Genomic DNA, 16,639 nt, shown 5'->3' on the forward strand with positions numbered 1-16,639 from the left:
CTGGAGCCTCTTGAGGAGAGGCAGACATTGGTTGTGGAACCTCAGAGCGAAGCCAGGTAACCAGCTTAGCAGACGGACATTTTCCTTCTTTGAGAACCCCTTGAATGTATGACTGCTAATCAGAGGTCGGCATGCCTGGGGCCCTTAAAAGCTCCCTGCAATACAAGGGAGGAGAGCCACAAGGACTGGGCAGAGGGGCTCCCTGCTGAAAGGCTGTTAGAGGGTGGTAGTATGGGACCCCTTAGAGGCAGAATTTTAATTTGAGACTCAACCTACCTGGACGCTGGATAAATCATCTGTTCTTGGGGCCAGCACCATGGTCCAGGAATATTCTCTAACCTAGCCAGAGCTTAGAGGGCCCCGGGGAGTCCAACACGGGTCCTACCTTGGATGCAGCCACAAGCTGGGCTGTGCTAGCAGCAATTTCACGCGAACACACCATTAGCTCCTCAAATTTCCCTCTGCCTTGTACCACCAGGTCAGCTGCATCCCTGATGGTCAGGAAAGGACCAGATGGGTTCTGAAACTGACAGCTGCAACCCCTGCTGATCTCCCTGTAGACAACGCCCGTAACCCCGGCAGACAGGGAGCTCAGCCTGCCCGCCCCACCTCTGGGCTGCCCCAGGAGACCCAGGCTCCCTTTTAAACTTTCAGTCCTACTGACTTATCAACAGTTTGTTTCTAGAGGGCAGATTTCCCCCTCCAAGTTACTCTCTTTGGTGGGTCCGTGGAAGAGGGGCGGAGGTGAGAAGTCTCGGGACGGACAGATCCTTACACCATGACAGTGGCTCCCCAGCCCACAGCTTTGGAGGCTGAAATGAGTCCTTCCGTCCATCGAGAATTCTTGGCATAAAATTCTTTAGGGGATGCTGTACCCTAGGGAAGCGAAAAATAATGATGGCTACCTTTAATTTTGTGTCTACTATGTGCCAGGTGCTTTTATATCTATTAGCCCATATGGTCTTCACAGTAACCCCGAGAGGCAAGCATTATTATTCCCATTTTACAGAAGAGAAAACTAAGATTCAGAGAGGCAAAAATATGTTTCCTGAGGTCATGCAGGAAACAAATGGAAGTAAATCCTAGGCTCTTCTGACTCCAAAGCTCATAGCATTTCTTTTATATCCCAATATCTCTACATTGTCTATCAAAGTATATGTTATTCATACATATATACAAATAAATTCTGATCTGACGGGAGTCTAGCCGTATTCCATGATTTGCCAAAAGAGGAGAGTGAGTATAATGAGTAATTAAACAATAATTTCTGAGGGGTGCGAGGAGGGGGAACTGGAGGAAGGTAGTCAAAAGGTACCAACTTCCAGTTATAAAACAAATAAGTGCTAGGGATGTAATGTACCACATGATAAATATAATTAACCTGGCTGGATGTTACATATGAAAATTGTAGTTCTTATCACAAGGAAACCATCTTTTTTCTATTTCTTTAATTTTGTATCTATAAAAGTGATGGAGGTTCACTAAACTTATTGTCATAATCATTCCATATGTATAAGTCAATCATTATGCTGTATACTTCAAACTTATACAGCACTGGATGTCAATAAAACTGAAAGAAAAAAAATTTCTACTTGGAATTTAAAAATGCTTTTCTGCTTTGGAAGTGCCTTGACAGTCGGAGAATCTACAGACACTCCTTGCTCAGTCCCTCTTTCTATTTTGGGGGCGGAAAACATCACCTCTCAGACTGATAAAAAGCACCCCCAAAGCAGACACGGCTTCGTTCTTTACAGGACCGTCTCCAGGCTCCTAAGCCCCTCCCTGGACCTTGTCTCCTGAGCTGCAGCTGCACACAGGGGTGTGAGAAAGGAAAAGAGAGGATGATGATGCCAGCAAAGAAGTGACAAAACTAAAGTGATAGTGTCAACAAGAGACGGGGGCAGAGACCGAATCACCGAGGGTCGACCGCTGTCAGAAAGAGACGGCAGAGCCCCCAGTGCAGACTCTGCCCTGGGCTGGCACTTCTGATCTGCCTGGTTTCAAGAGTCCTGACTTCCTCCTCCAAGGGCCTGGACTTGCAATGCACACTGGGTTTCCACAGCGGGTTCTGACGACGTCTGCCTGCGGCTGGATTCTCTGGCTGACTATTCTCTGGGGACCTGGCAGTGCCCCAGCTTCTCTCTGAGGCATCTCTGATATCCACGGGAGCAGCAGCTGTGCCTTCAGGTGGACACACACGATTGGATGGCAGCACACCGAGATCTCACTGGGTGTGTACTGAACAGACTCAGCCTCTCCAGGAACTGGGAATCAGTAACCGACATCTGCTCTGCCAGGGCCCTCACCCACGCTTACCCGGCCACTCTCCACTATCTCTCTCTGGAGTTCCTTTGAGGCCACGATCAGGACCTGAATAGCTTGCATCAGGCTGGTACAGGACCCAAGAATCCTGCAAAAAAACAAAAACAAAGTCAGGGACAAAGGACTGAGACCAAAACCAATGCGGAAGACTGTTTTCTCTTTCCCTCCTAAACACAGGCAAACTTCGGATGGGAAGGAAGGCAGGGAATATTCTGGAGGTGACGCCCTGAAGGAAAGGTGGGTGAGTGAGGAGAACTGACTGTGGACCTTCCTAAGGAATAGTTACATGGTGGTGATTCTTGGGGTTTCTTTCCCCAATAACCCGACAGCGATATTATGGTCATCTTAACACTGCTCTTGACAATTCCATAGACTCAGCCCTTCCCTGTGGCGGCTAATACTCTAACCAGTATCATCCAACGCAGCAAAGATGGACCCTGACCACCTACGGGTCACCACATGCTGCTCAGACTGACCTTTCATTCACCTCCAATTTGACTCCAGTGTCTCCAGCTCGGGATTTGCTGAGCATCTCCTGTAAAAAGAAGCAGGGTTTCTCAAGATGTCATGGGAACTGAGAACGCACTGGCAGCCTACCACACTTTGGGTCCAATATCCTGCAGTAGCTAAGAAACTTAGAAGTGCCCATCCGTGTCCTAGTGAATGTCAGGGAAAGAACTCAGACCTCCGATCTATTCAGTGGGGAGTAGCTGGTGCTACAGTTAATGAGCATCTTGACATTGCAGCACCTGGGCTGACGTGCACAGGACTCTGAGGGCCATGGTGTCATGCCAACAGGGGCAGCTGCTACCAGGTCCTCGAGGCAGGTACTTAGACCAAGGCAGGCGGCCCAAGTCTACCAGCAAAGGAAAAGTGACTTTTCCAAGGGTGCCTACTCAGCTTTTCCCTGAGGCTACAGTTACCATTGATTTATTGAGTGCCTGGCACTGAGAGAAACATGCATTATTCCACTGAAAACTCTTACAACACCCCTCTGAGGGAGGTACAGTTATCATCACCTAGAAACGCAATCTGAATCTTAGCGAGGTTAACGTAACTTAATGGAAGTCCTACAGCTAGCAAGTGGTCAGTCTGGAGCTTGAATGCGGGATGGGCTGTTGCCAAAGTATGGGATCCTTGAGGAAACTGCTCACCCTCCCGTGGCGAGAACGTTCTATTTTCTATACCTCAGAGATGCCAGTGAATTCAGATTTTGGTTTGTTTTATAGGGGGCTCTGCAAACTTGAAGAATGACTGAGATCTACCCAGCAGGCAATGGTGCCAAAGGGTAGCTGCAAAAGCATCACTTTAGGAGACCCTGCAGGGACTTCCACACCTCTATTCTGGCCGTTGCAGTTTCAATGGCAGCTGAAGTGGCAGCCATTTCCTTGTCCACCAGGTCCCCCAGTTCCTCCTGTTTGATGTCCAGGCCTCTGGGCAGGAGCTCCTGTGAATAGCATCACAAAGGCTGAAACGACCCTTTGACCTCCTCTCTACCCACCCGTGCAGACTGGTAATCCTCACTTGATAGCAGAAGGCAGGAGGGCCCCACCTCGTAACACACTTCTACATGCCATGGAGGGCGTCCCTCATAGGCCATGTCTGGAACTCTCCACAACACAAGCCTGGCAACTTCACGCTCCTCCCACCTCTGCTCTCACCCAGAACCCACCTCCTTACATCGCTGCCAAACCCTACAAGGCCCTTCAGTTCCAGACGCGCTGACCCTGACCCCACACTTGTACAGGGTTCATTGTATTTGCTGCTTGGGGGGGATTTTAAAAACATCTTCAAACGTGAATGATGTCTTCCAATCAGAGAGTCTGCCCCTTATTTAACTTTGCCTCCAGGCAGACAGTTACTACTCCTGTCCCACAGATGGGAAGCCAAGACACAGAGAGGACAAAAATTTTTTTAAGTTAATTGCCTCATTAAAAAAAAATCATTTATTTATTTATTAATGGGGGAAGGTGGATTAGGTTTCTTTCTTTCTTTCTTAATAAAGGTACTGGGGATTGAACTCAGGACCTCGTACATGCTAAGCACGTGCTCTACCACTGAGCTATACCCTCACCCTGATCAAATGTCCTGACCACAGTTACTGCTAATAAATAGAGAGAAAGGTGTGTGAACTCAGGTCAGATGGCAAAACCGGTAATCTTTAGAAATATTATGTGTCACACATACAAGAGTTTATGTGAACAATGACCCGTATTATCTACCACCCAGACTGAAGGAATAGCTGAAGAAACATCAATACCTTTGAAATCTCCTTTGTAGCCTGTTCTGACTCTATCTCCCGTCCTCCCTACTCCCCACCTCAGGATAAACACAGAATTCAGAAGAATGCTTACCTCGTCTATGTTTATAAACTCTCTATGAATGCATCTTTAAAGAATATGTTAACTTTGTATATTTTGGCCTTTATTTAAAAGGGATCATACTGTACATATTTTTCTACGACTCATTTTTTTCAGTTAGCATTCTGTGTGAGATTCATCCTTTGCTTTATATCCTGGAGAAAGTCTTACATGTGTGCATCCAGAGATATGTAAAGAATAATCAGAGCTGTACATTCATAACAGCCCCAAACTGGAAATAACCCAAATGTCCATCAACAAGAGAAGAGATACATAAACTTAACTACAGTCACACAACGTAATACTGTAGAGCAGTGAAAATGAATGTATCACGTGGATGAATCTTATACATAAAATGCTGGAAAAAGCAAGTTGTAGAAGTTTATGACACACAGAACTAACAACATGTTACTTAGGGTGGGGGAACATAGTTTTTCTATTATCTTTTTCTGAAACTCTGATTAAACAGTCTATATATCACCTCCATATTCCAACATATAAAATCTACACCACATTCTGTGTAATTCCTTCCATTCTATCATCCAGTTCACTAATTCTTTCTTCAGCTTTGTTTTAACCTACTATTGAATCTTTATACTAAGTCATTACTTTCAAGGCTTATGTTTTTCATTTCTAGAAGTTCTGTGGTTCTTTTTCAAATATATCAGGTAACTTTTGAAAACATCTAATTCCTCGGCCACATTTTTAATACCTTTGAAGAAGTTCTTTAACATGTCAAACATATTTATTATGAACTTACATTCCTTTGGACTCCATCTATGAAACTTCTTTGAGATTTAGGTTCAAAGTATATTCCTTCAGAGACAATTTGGAGTGACTTCTCCCTGGTACCTAGACCCCTAACAATCTGACTACTTTAAACTTAATTTTCCATTTGGGGTTTAGGCCACAGAAGTAGTATGAGATTTGGGCCCCAAACCCATGGAAAGGTGGTTTAGGGTTAGGAATACTCTAGGCAGCTGTGTTTCTTTCTCTCAGAACCAAGATCTTCCCTTTTCCCCATTCACGCAAGGTGTGGCCCTTCGGAGTTCCTCTTTGGGATGAAGGCTCTCCATTCCACTCTTTTATCCTACTTGGGCTCAGGTTTTGTTTCTTTGTTCTCCTCTGTATGTGTGGTCCCTTCAGACCCAAGCTCTAGGTTACCAGGGATGGACAAACACTGGCTCCAGCATCCTTTGGTTTTTGACTCTGAGAATTTCCTTAGTTTTTAGCCAGTTCAGATACAATTAAAATTATTTTTTCAAATTGTATTTAGCATTTTCCATGTCCTGTGCTGGGAAGACTCTCCAAATAGCTGGTCAGCCCTATTTCCCACGTCACTGGGGAAGATGCTCCATCTCCAATGAAAGGCAGGCCGTAAGGCTGCCGGGGCCGCCACTACCAATAACATTAACAATATCATTAACGTACCACCACGGCCATCTCATCGTATGGAAGGAAAGGTTAGCAGTTCCCCATTATCCACAGTCTTCCTTCATCCAGACATTCCAGGTTCTCCACCTCACTGCCCACTTCTCCCCAGTCTGAACCTTCCTTGCCCATCTGCTCTATCTTTTTTATCTGTTTTGCTCTCTCCCATGTGCATATTCAATTAATTAAACATTTTCTGGGTGTTAACCACCTGCCAGTATTACGCCAGGGACCAGGGACACAATATGAAGAAGGTGTGGGCTCCACATCTGAGGACTCATCGAGGGGAGACAGACAGGTGAGCAGGTCCATCACAGTGCTAACCACCAGCTCTGTAAGGTGGAGGGGGTGGGTGGGAGGGGGTCAGAAAGGGGAACAAAGGGCCAGATTGTGAAGGTCCAGGTATGTCATGTCACATAATTTGGTTTACGTTATTGAATCAGAAGAATCATAATCAGATATCTGTTTTTGAAAAAGAGCACAGGAAAATGAGGCCAGAGGCAGGAAAATTTAATTTGTTTAAGAGTTCAGCTGAGGATCTGAACTCTGGCCCGGGTCTCTTCCTTCCCTGAACTTATTATTACCAGGCGTTTTAGGAATGAGAAGCTGCCTTATACTGTACCCCTTAAATAGATCTCTGTTACAGTTCCCCTCACACTGTCTAGAAATGGTTGATTTCCTTATTTTTCTTCCCCACAGAGACCACACCCTATCGGTCCCTACATAACCACACTGAGCATAATTCCCAGTACCTAGGACATAGTCACTACATCTGCATTGAGTGAACAAGTATATTATCTTCATTTTAGGTGTTACCCACTCAACCAGATAAAAATCCTTGAAAACAAGAACATCGTGCTCATCCTTCTTTGATGTCGCCTAGCACAGTGACAACCACACAGCAGATTCTCAATTCGTGGCCAATGCATTAAATAGAACTGGAAAGTCCCCCGGGGGTCAGGTTTTACCATTCTCACCCTCACTTTCCAGAATCAAGGTTAAAGGACAGGAAGAACTGACTGAGAACGTCACCGATTTCCGGGCAAATCCCCAGCACTCACACCCCAGGAATAAGAACAACTTTCCCCAGGAGTCATCCGGATAATACCTCGCCAATGGCTGTGATCCTGGTGAGGCAGCTCCTCATGGCCGTGCTGTCGGCATTCTCGAGGGTTCCTTCTTCCTCCAGGAAAGCCAGATAGAGGAGGGTCTCCCTGCCATACTGCTTACAGGCCTCGGTCAGTGCTGCAGAGGCAAGGCGACAGAGAATTTGAAAGACCCCCGACTCCCTGTGCCTTCCCAGCGGCCCCTCTCCCTGGCACTCACAGTCAGCAGGCTCTGGCGGGGCTCTCAGGCAGGTGGTGCTGCCGTGAACAATGGTGTCACTGGTCAAGTGGGCCAGGAGGGTGACCGAGTGGAGGAGCCCACTGATATCTGCCAGGAGTTTAAAGGAAAGTTTCTCAGTCCTGCTGGAGGGGTGTCACTTTCATATTCCTCCCTCCCCACTTTGCAAACTATACACACACACACACACACACACACACACACAATTCTTGGTACACAGGGACCCACTGCCACTGCCATGCTCCAGCGTTTCTGAACCCTGCCCAGCTGTCGCTAGTGACAGACCCTACCCTTTGCATCTCTTACCTTCCGGGCAGGCCAGATACTGGCTCCAGCTTTTTTCCAGTTGCTCAATGCAGCTGGAAACGGACCTGACCTTGGAGAGTAGGTGATCTGTGAGAGGGAAGACAGGGCCAGGTCAGTTGTCACAACTCAATTCATCCCCATTAATTAAGCTGCTTGATGGATGACCTTTCCAGTGAGGGGCCCAGCCCTGCAGGAGCTGCCCTCGGAGGGAGGGAGAAGAGATCGTTGGCTTCGATGGTACATGATTCTCTTACTGTAGCTTCAAAAGCTCTGCTTCTGAGCTTATCTGGTCCTTCAGCAAAGAACCATGGCAACTGCATCAGTGCCTAGCTTCTGCCAAGAATATCCCATCACTGTCCACTGAATCAAACCCAGCCTTCCTGTCTTTCAAGGCCTTGGATTCTCATCACTCTTGAGCTCAGACCCCTGGCTCCATGTGGCTAATCTACAGGCATGCTCTGCCCACAACACAGTCGTCCCCTCTGCCCTGCCTCTGTGCACAGGTCCATGGAGACTGCATCGCAAAGGATGGGCTCGCAGGTCCCACTGCACAGGTGCTGTAGATCCTGGCTCCATCACTGCTGGCTGTGTTCTCAGGCCATCTGTGCTTGCTTCCTCAGCCAAAAAAGGAGGAATAATAGTAGCACCTCCCGGCATCACAGTGAGCATTTGCTGGGCAAAGGCTCAGAAAGCGCTTAGACTAGCCCCCGGCACAAAGCAAGCACTCGGTAAACCTCAGTTGTTTTTTTCATTCTTATTCTCCACCTTTCTCCCTCTTCCTGGCTTCATGTCTCTCCTCTTCCTACAAAATCACAGCTCACACCATCTCTTGCAGCATCCGCCCACAGCTGGCCCATGTCCTGGCATTCCCTCAGTAGACAAGGTACCCAGTGTGCTCCACCATTCGTAACGGTTTGGTTTCCTTAGAGATGGGTTCCCTGCTGAATAAAATACCATCGTCCTTCCTGAATACTTCACCAAACTGAGGCCTTTCTAGTTGATAATAAAAATCAGCTGGGGCTGTTTCCTCCCGTCCGCCTTGTCCTCCATAGGACAAGGGACTTTGCCAACACACCCCTTTCTGCTTGAAAATGAGCTATAATGGGATCTGTTTGTGGCTGTGCCCACGACTTCACAAGTCCCCCTGGCCTGGGTGCTCTCACATCTCCTGGGTGCCAAGGCCCTCCCCTCACCCAGAGGGCTCCTCTGACTCTACCACAAGCCCAGAGGAGTCTGGTCTGGAGAATGGCCCCCTGCTCGTGCCCGTGACTCTGTGCGGGCTTTACTGCCTCTGCCCCACCAGGCTTAATGAAGATGCCTCCCTATTCAGACTTGAAGCTCCTGGCAGCCATGTCTTGACTCAGACCATACTGTTCTCCTTAGAGACACACAGGACTGTCTGTTCCTCCTCCCCCTGGCATTTAGAACTGTTATCAGAGCTCAGCTCCCAGCATGTGTTTCACCTGTGTGACCCAAGACTAAAGCAGTAATCACACCTGGTGGGGGCGGGGGGCACAGGGGCGCTTAGAAAATCCCACAGCCCAGGCCCCGTGGCACAGAGCTGCCAACTGAACTGGTCTCAGGGTGGGGCCTGGGCAGCCGCAGGAGACCCTGACATGCAGCTGGGTGCGGAACCCCTGAGCTCGGGGTCTCCCGGACTCAACGCCAGCTGGACAGCATCAGGCTGCAAGGATTCAGCGCCTGCAAGCCGGGCAAGGGGAAGGGCACCTGCAGATCCGGCGCAGCTGAAGAGAGAGGGCTCATCGAACTGCCGCAGGGCCTCTTGTACCACCTGCTCCGCAGCCCTCCTGGACTCCGTCAGAAGCATTTTTCGTTGGTCCTTGGCCAGCTGGCATATAGATTCCTAGAGATGGTCCAGGGAGGTGAGAGTCTGCCACAGACCCTGGAGCGAGCCTCCGGGCAGCACCCACCTGTGACGCAGTGGGATTCGCGGCACCTTAGCTCAGGCTATTGCTGATGAGGCCCAAGCCCCTTATCTCCGTCCCTAGGTGTGTCTCACCGAGCCCAAGAGGCCATGGGGAGGGACCACTGCATCATCATCCACCCTTGGGGGAGAGTGCCAGCGGCATCCCTTAGCATGTGGGAAAGAGAGGGTTCTGCCTTCCTTCATCTGCCCTGCGGGTGGGCAGGCCATGCTGGCGTTAGGAGCTGTGCCCGCAGAATATCTGCCTTCACAGTTCAGCCGAAGGCCCCCAACCCCTTTCCCAGCCCCCCTGCCTCCAAGAATATATCTCCAAGGCCCGTGGGTGTGAGATGGGCTTGGTCAGCCCCCGGGGTGGGTGCGCTACATGCCTGTGCGCTGGACAGTTGGCGCTGCGTGTATTCCAGCTGCTCCCGGAGAGCAGACAGTTCCTCCTCTCGACGAGCCACGGCGTTCACCAGGCTGCCCCGCTCCTTCTCCAGTTCGGCTATCTGCGCTGTCCACTTCGCTTCTGACTGCGATGGTGACCAAGTGGGAAGAGGGAGTCACTGGGAGAATTAAACTGTCCCCTTCTCGAAAGTCCAAATCCCCCACCAGGCCACACAGGATCTGCCGCTTTCACTTCCGAGTACGCTCTGGTCCCCAGTGGGACCAGCTTGGCCACGTGCTGGTGGTGATGGATGACAGTTGGCAGCAATCTTTAAGCTAGAGGAGAAAAGAATAAGCAAGGGAAAGAAAGGGGATGCTCACCTGAGCAGAACTTTCCAGGCTGCCTTGGACAATCTGGAGTTCCTGTTTGCTGGTGGCAAGTTCTTGCTTCAAGCTCTCTAGTACTTCCGTCTGTTCCTGAGTCTGAAAGAGAAAAAAGACAGGAGCATTCTGATCTGGGTGGTGGTTATATGGGATAAACAGGTGTAAAAATCCCCAAGCTATAAATGTGAGATTTGTATGCTCTTTTATATAGAAGCCGGTTTTACCTTGACCAAAAAAGCAGAGGGAAGATGAGAGTGTGGAATGTAATAAAAATTTTTCTTCCAGCGACGGGAAATGTCAAGGGGGCAGTTTTAGGGCCATTTCCCAAATGTCATGCTTGAGATGGTAATACTAATAAGAGTAGAAATGGGTCTTTAATTCAGGTGTCCCAGCACCTGGTAGGTATATTGCTGGATCAGCCCATCTCACTGTCTTCAAATGATTCCCTTTCTTTGGTTTCTAAGTTGTGTTTTTCAAAGAGTGGGTTGTGAACCATGAGTAAGAATTCACAGCTAACATTTTAAAAACTGCAATAAACAGAACAAAAAAATCTGCATGCAATCACGTAATAAGGATAAGTATTGTTCTGTGGAACTCTGATTTTCATCAGATGATAGATGGATTTGTTACTCTGGGTCACAGAAAAGCACGAGAACCACTGCCGGAAGTGTAAAGCATTCTGTTTAATCCACCTGACACCTCTTACTCCAACCGGACCTGCCCCAACTCAGGGGAGTTCTCCCCATGGCAAGTCTCTGTAAATGCCGTTCCTCTCGCTCTGACATCCATGTGCTTCCACCTCAGTCTCGCTTCCAGACTCGCGCTTGGGAAGCCTTTGCTGATGAGCCCCACTCAACCCGGGTCCCTTCATTCCTTCATGCCTCTAACCCATCATGCGTTGGTAACCATGTCCTGTCCCATATCCCACACACCTGTGCGTGGAGCAGAAGACAAGGTCTCACAATCTGTGCAGCGCTCAAGGCCCGCCTCCGTCGCAGACAGTCCGTCGCAGACAGACCCCCGCCTTGTTTCCCACCTACATCTCCTTCCGCTCACCTTCCGCTGCGCCTGGTCGCTTATCCGCTGGAAAGAATCCTCTAGCTCTTTTTTCTCTCGTTCCAAATCCGCCTGGGCTTGTCTGGCCACAGACACCTGTTTGGTCACCTCTGCATTCTGTAAGAGAATAACAGGGTCTTGAACTGGCTTATCTTCAGCTTGAAGGCCATCTTCCTTCCAGAACAAATGATGGCATTCAGACCAGGAGTGCTGTCAGACACAGACGTCACCTTCCCCACCAGAGGGACGCCAGAATGAAGCTGTCACCGTGCTCAACACTCAAGCATTTGCAAAGATGATGAAGATGGGGGATAACACAAGTGAGGCCGGCCCCACAGGTTCAAGGGATTCGAGGGGCTAGGGAGCTGTGGTTTCCAAGAAATGGTAGGGGCACTGGCCCTGGAGGAGCCAAGCGGCCCGAGTCTCCCTGGCGGAGAGGGGCCTGTGCAGGCCGGGGACGGGGTCGGGGAGGGCCCCACCTTCCGCAGCAGGTCGGCGTGGCTCTGCACCAGCTCGCTGTACTTCTCCTTGAGCTTGCTGTAGCGCTGTTCGTTGGCTTGGGCTTTCCCTGTGTCGTCAAGGACCAAGGTGAGGGGTCTACACGGGCTGGGTCCCTCTGTCCTCCCTCCAATAAGCCACATCTTCCTTCCTTTTCACAAACATATACACCTCTTTCTGCCTCAAAAATCCTACTTAAACTCCTCTGGGACGTCTTTCATGAGTTCACCTGATTCACATTCCTCCACCGATTCACGCCTCGCGAGCATTCACACACTCAGCATTTATTCTACTGGTGTTTGCAGCTTTTATGCCACGATTTTTCTGAAGCTCTCTCTTGTGTCATCCTCGGTGTCCTCTGCACACTTGGCAGGGCCGCACACGGGGCTCTCTCCCTGACGACCTGCACTCCACCCTTCCGACGGGCGACCGGAGCTGGCATCCCTCCCACACATCGTCAGCCTTCATCCCGGGTCCCCGCCGGCCCTGCGCTCCCGGCCCCACCCTCACGCCCACCCCGACAGCCTCTCACGCTCTATCTCCGTCAGACTCCGCTGCGCCTTCTCCGTGTCCTCTCGCTTCTTCTTGAGCTCGTCCAGCTCGGTCCGGAGGAACTCGCTCTCGTCGGCCGCCTGCTGCCGCAGGTGCTGCTGCTCCGCCAGCTCGGCCTCCAGCTCGCTGATGCGGCCCTTCAGCTGCAGCACCGCGCGCTGGCTCTGCGGGAGGGGCCCGGTGATGCGCGCTGGGCGGGAGGCCGGTCCTGCCGTCCACGTTACCAGCACCAAGCCAACACCTAGGTTTTCCTAATGAGCCCACGCCCAAGGCCTCGTGAGAGTGGAGCCTTCCGGTCACTATGAAAACAGGAGCAGGACCCTAGGGGCACTTCCCAGGACAGATTCCCCACCCCCACCATGTTCTCTGCCTGCCTCTTGTCTGTAGAAAAACTTTAGTCAAAGAATAAGTTTAATCAGAGAAATAAGAAAACACACAAAGGAAATAGTCAAGCAAAATAAAATAATAAGTTTAGTCATTAAACAAAGTCAAGGACCCTTAGCTCCTCCTCAAGGGCTATAGATAATATTCTGAGCCATGTCCTTTGGGATGTCTGGTGGATGCTGCAGCCCCCACCACGTGGAAGAAGTTAACTACTGTCATGCCCAGACTGTAGCCATGACATAAGCTGCCACCATTCCGAGAACTGGCCCCAAAGAAATGGGAACACACCGACCCTGAAACCCAAGATAAACTGTACTTAAAATAATCAAGGTGATACTGATCTGACCACCAAATGACTAACTTCAAGATGACTGTCAGAGCTGACTGGCTGTTCTGCATGTAGCCCCCTCCTCCCCACCTATACACCCCTGAAACTCCACTTTAAAAGCTCTTGCCCGCTGATCGGCGGAGAGGGTGTCGGGAGGATTGGCCTTTGGACAGGAGTCTGCCCCTCCCCCTGTCCTGATGCCAGCCTCTGGAATAAAGCAAACTTTCCTTTCTACCAACAAGTGCCTCTCTTGGTTTTGGCTATCAAGCGGCCAGTAGCTAGACCTGCCTTTCAGTAACAACTACAAGCTACTCAACCAACAACAACAGGGGCTGACAGCAGGGGAACTCTGGTCCTGGGAGCAGTGATGGAGTGCTGGAATGAGGAAGGAGAGGCCGTTTGCCTGACCCAGGATAAAGCCGCAGACCAGCTGCAGGTCGGCACCAGACCCTGCAGACAGCCGTCACAGCTATACATCAAACCTTCTCATCGCCAAGTGAGAACAGGTTTCTCCCCCAACAACTTCATGCCCAGCTGGTGACCACGGACCACGGTTATCTCCAAGTATGACAGGGACCTGGAGCTTGGCTTCAGTGCAATTGAGACCATGGGATGACCTATTCCTTCCAGCTTTGGCATTTCTACTAATGAACCCCCCTTAAGATGTGGCCCAACCAGGATCAGCGTGAAGCAAATTTCATACTAAAAGCTGTCATGTTATGGTGAAGCCCAGAGGCAAATCAGAGCCCAGCCCATACCTCAGTCTTCATGTTTTCCAGCTGTGCTTTCAGCCCGTTGATCTCTCTGTACAGTTGATCAATTAAGTGATCCCTGGGAACAGAAGGGGAGCAAGTTTGCTTCTACCGTGTTCCTACCCTTTCCTTTCAAATGTGAGCTGGGAGGCTGGGGTGGAGGTTAAAAGCTGGTGTTAATTTGGGAACAATTCTTTGAAATTGTTATACTCTAAGAATACCATCTGTGTTTCCAAATGCTAATCTAACACCCACAGGTCCACAGGTATTTCAACCTCATTTGATTATCCTCTGGGATTTTGAAGGGGCCAGTATTTGAGGGTCAAGACATTTATCTAAGAAGCCTAAGTATCGTCAAGGATTCCTCTTTGGTCGGGTGTGGCAAGTGAGATCATGGCTTAGCTGCTGCACCATCTGCTCTCACTGTGCAGCCTGGACTCACTTCTCGTCCTTGTTCACGCCGTTCTGACTGTTGAAATTGAAGGGGTCGCTGCTGGAGGAGCTGCCAAAGATGTCATCAAACTTGCTGTCGAATGAATTCTGCAGCGACCAGAAAGGAGTGAGGACAAGGTTAGAGACCCAGAGAGGTGTGTGTGGGTCACACCAGCAACACATGGGAACAGATGCTTTCTTGGTCTGATTCAAATCCATTTATGGTCCCCACTAGGGACCGCGGGGCTAGGTCAGCGCTTGAGTTAGAAGGGAGCTGAATTTGGCCAGAGCCCTCCCCACCCTCCCCGCCGCTACATCGTGGGGCAATGGGAAGCGCTGAGCATCTTCCCAAGTGTCCTCACCTGCTGGGAGGCATCCATGTCCATGAGGTCATCCTTCTCCAAGACTGGCTCGCTGTCGGGGGACGAGGCCTCGGCTGGGATGACTACCACGGGGCTGATGTGCTCTGACAGGGCGGAGGCTCGTAGGAAATTGGGCGGGTTCTGGAGAGGGAAGACGCATCCTCAAAGCCTGCTGGCCTGCCAGCCTCTCAGACAGCCCCCTGGACTCGGCAGCTCCCCGGGTGTGGCCGGGCCCGCTTACCTCTGGCAGCTGAGGGATCTGGATCAGCCTCTTGAAATACTGAAGGTTACTGGAGCGGTAGAACAGATCTTTCAACCTACGGGTGGAGAAAGGCCTGAGGGGTGCTGGGGGCCTTCACCAGCCCCGGGGAGGTGACACCCCGCTTTCCTACTGCCTGCCCAGCCCCAGGGCACTGGCTGCCAAGGAGATGGTCTCCATGGTGCTAGGGAGCAATTATGATGCTGCAGGGCTAGAGTATTTCTAGCCAGTCCCCCCTGAGCTGGTGGTGAGGAAAGAGTAACTCAAACTACAAAATCCTCTGGAAGAGTAGATGATCCAACAACTACTGTCTGCATCACTGTAGAATATATACTGTTGTTTAATAGATGTGGCTTCCTAAGAAGGTTTGGCTGAGAGTAACATTAAAATAAATTTCTCTGAGGATACGGGGGGAGGGGGGGTATAGCTCAGTGGTAGAGCACATACTTAGCATGCATGAGGTCCTGGGCTCAATCCCTGGTACCACCATTAAAAATAAATACATCTAATTACCTCCCCCCACAAAAATTTTTTTAAAATATTTCCCTGAGGATAAACCAACTAACCATATGAAGAGGGAAGGGAAAATAATTACTAAGGTAGATCTCTTTTTAATGAATTCCCCTTGTTTTAGAGCTATTTGTTATTTCCCCAACTAGACTATAAGCTTCTAGAAGGCAGAAGCTGGGTTTACCACAGGAGCAGGCACGGGAGTTACTTAGCAAGTCTTGGTTGGAGAAGAATGATTTATATTGTGTCTTCAACTTGGATGCATGTAGGATTGAAGAAACCCAATTTTTTTTCTCACCCTCAAGTTTCCATTTTGAATCTGACTGGAAAGTCAAGACAGCTGAGAGCATCAGACATATTTCCTGAGATGAGAAAGGGGCAGGGATCTCAGCACCCTCTCTCTGCAGCACAGAATTTTCTCCAGCTCAGCCCAATACACGAAAGCCCTGGGGTCTCATGACAGCCCTTCAGACTCCAGGGTTAGGACCATCCCTGTGACATCACTGCTGCTTTCCCTGAATTCAGGGGCACTGAGGCCTCAGCTGCCATGTCTGTGGAAGAGAAAGTGAGGCGGCCACTCACGGGAGATGCTTTCCTAAGCTTGAAAAAAACCGAAGGGAAATGGAATCACCTGACCACACGTCCCCTGTTTTCTGGGCTGAAGCCAATGGTAATAGGCCCCACTGCTTTCCTAAGCTACTGGAATTTAACATTCCAGGAAATCAGCCCCAGGGCCTGTCTCCTAGGATTTAATAAGTCATTTATTACAGAATAAACATAAGAGGCTTTTCAAATGGAACAAGGAAACTGGGAGGTTAGCACAACCCTGAACTTGTGCTTGGGAACCAGCAAGAAAAGCCTCAGCTTGGGGTCTGGGAGCCATGCTTTTCCTGCAGTCAAGGATGAAGCAATTAACAGGAAAAACAACCACATCATGCTAGTGCCCTTCCCGGCTCCCTCAGGCCTCCTGCCTCTCCCTCTCTTCCGTCCCCCCTTCTTGGGCACACTTCACTGAAAGATGAGCTGTATGTCTCACTGAGTCACTGGT

The 16,639-nt window shown here is 49.8% G+C and overlaps 1 protein-coding gene across 3 annotated transcripts in view; it reads right to left on the reverse strand.

Moving 5' to 3' along the window:
- Window positions 1-16,639, reverse strand: part of HIP1 (huntingtin interacting protein 1) — a 132,784-nt gene that overhangs the window by 5,299 nt on the left and 110,846 nt on the right. For all 3 annotated transcript variants that reach the window (XM_006201385.4, XM_015236970.3, XM_072943125.1), the window contains exons 10-27: window positions 15,064-15,139; window positions 14,823-14,963; window positions 14,471-14,568; window positions 14,035-14,107; window positions 12,545-12,728; window positions 11,994-12,082; window positions 11,515-11,631; window positions 10,456-10,557; window positions 10,077-10,220; window positions 9,492-9,627; window positions 7,764-7,850; window positions 7,440-7,547; window positions 7,222-7,358; window positions 3,659-3,769; window positions 2,799-2,857; window positions 2,317-2,410; window positions 776-876; window positions 386-491 (exon numbers count right to left, since the gene is read on the reverse strand). In XM_006201385.4, the coding sequence (XP_006201447.2) occupies window positions 386-491; window positions 776-876; window positions 2,317-2,410; window positions 2,799-2,857; window positions 3,659-3,769; window positions 7,222-7,358; window positions 7,440-7,547; window positions 7,764-7,850; window positions 9,492-9,627; window positions 10,077-10,220; window positions 10,456-10,557; window positions 11,515-11,631; window positions 11,994-12,082; window positions 12,545-12,728; window positions 14,035-14,107; window positions 14,471-14,568; window positions 14,823-14,963; window positions 15,064-15,139 (1,963 nt within the window). The remainder of the gene's footprint in view (window positions 1-385; window positions 492-775; window positions 877-2,316; window positions 2,411-2,798; window positions 2,858-3,658; window positions 3,770-7,221; window positions 7,359-7,439; window positions 7,548-7,763; window positions 7,851-9,491; window positions 9,628-10,076; window positions 10,221-10,455; window positions 10,558-11,514; window positions 11,632-11,993; window positions 12,083-12,544; window positions 12,729-14,034; window positions 14,108-14,470; window positions 14,569-14,822; window positions 14,964-15,063; window positions 15,140-16,639) is intronic.

The sequence above is a fragment of the Vicugna pacos genome, chromosome 18 (assembly GCF_048564905.1).
Source record: "Vicugna pacos chromosome 18, VicPac4, whole genome shotgun sequence".
Classification (NCBI taxonomy): domain Eukaryota; kingdom Metazoa; phylum Chordata; class Mammalia; order Artiodactyla; family Camelidae; genus Vicugna; species Vicugna pacos.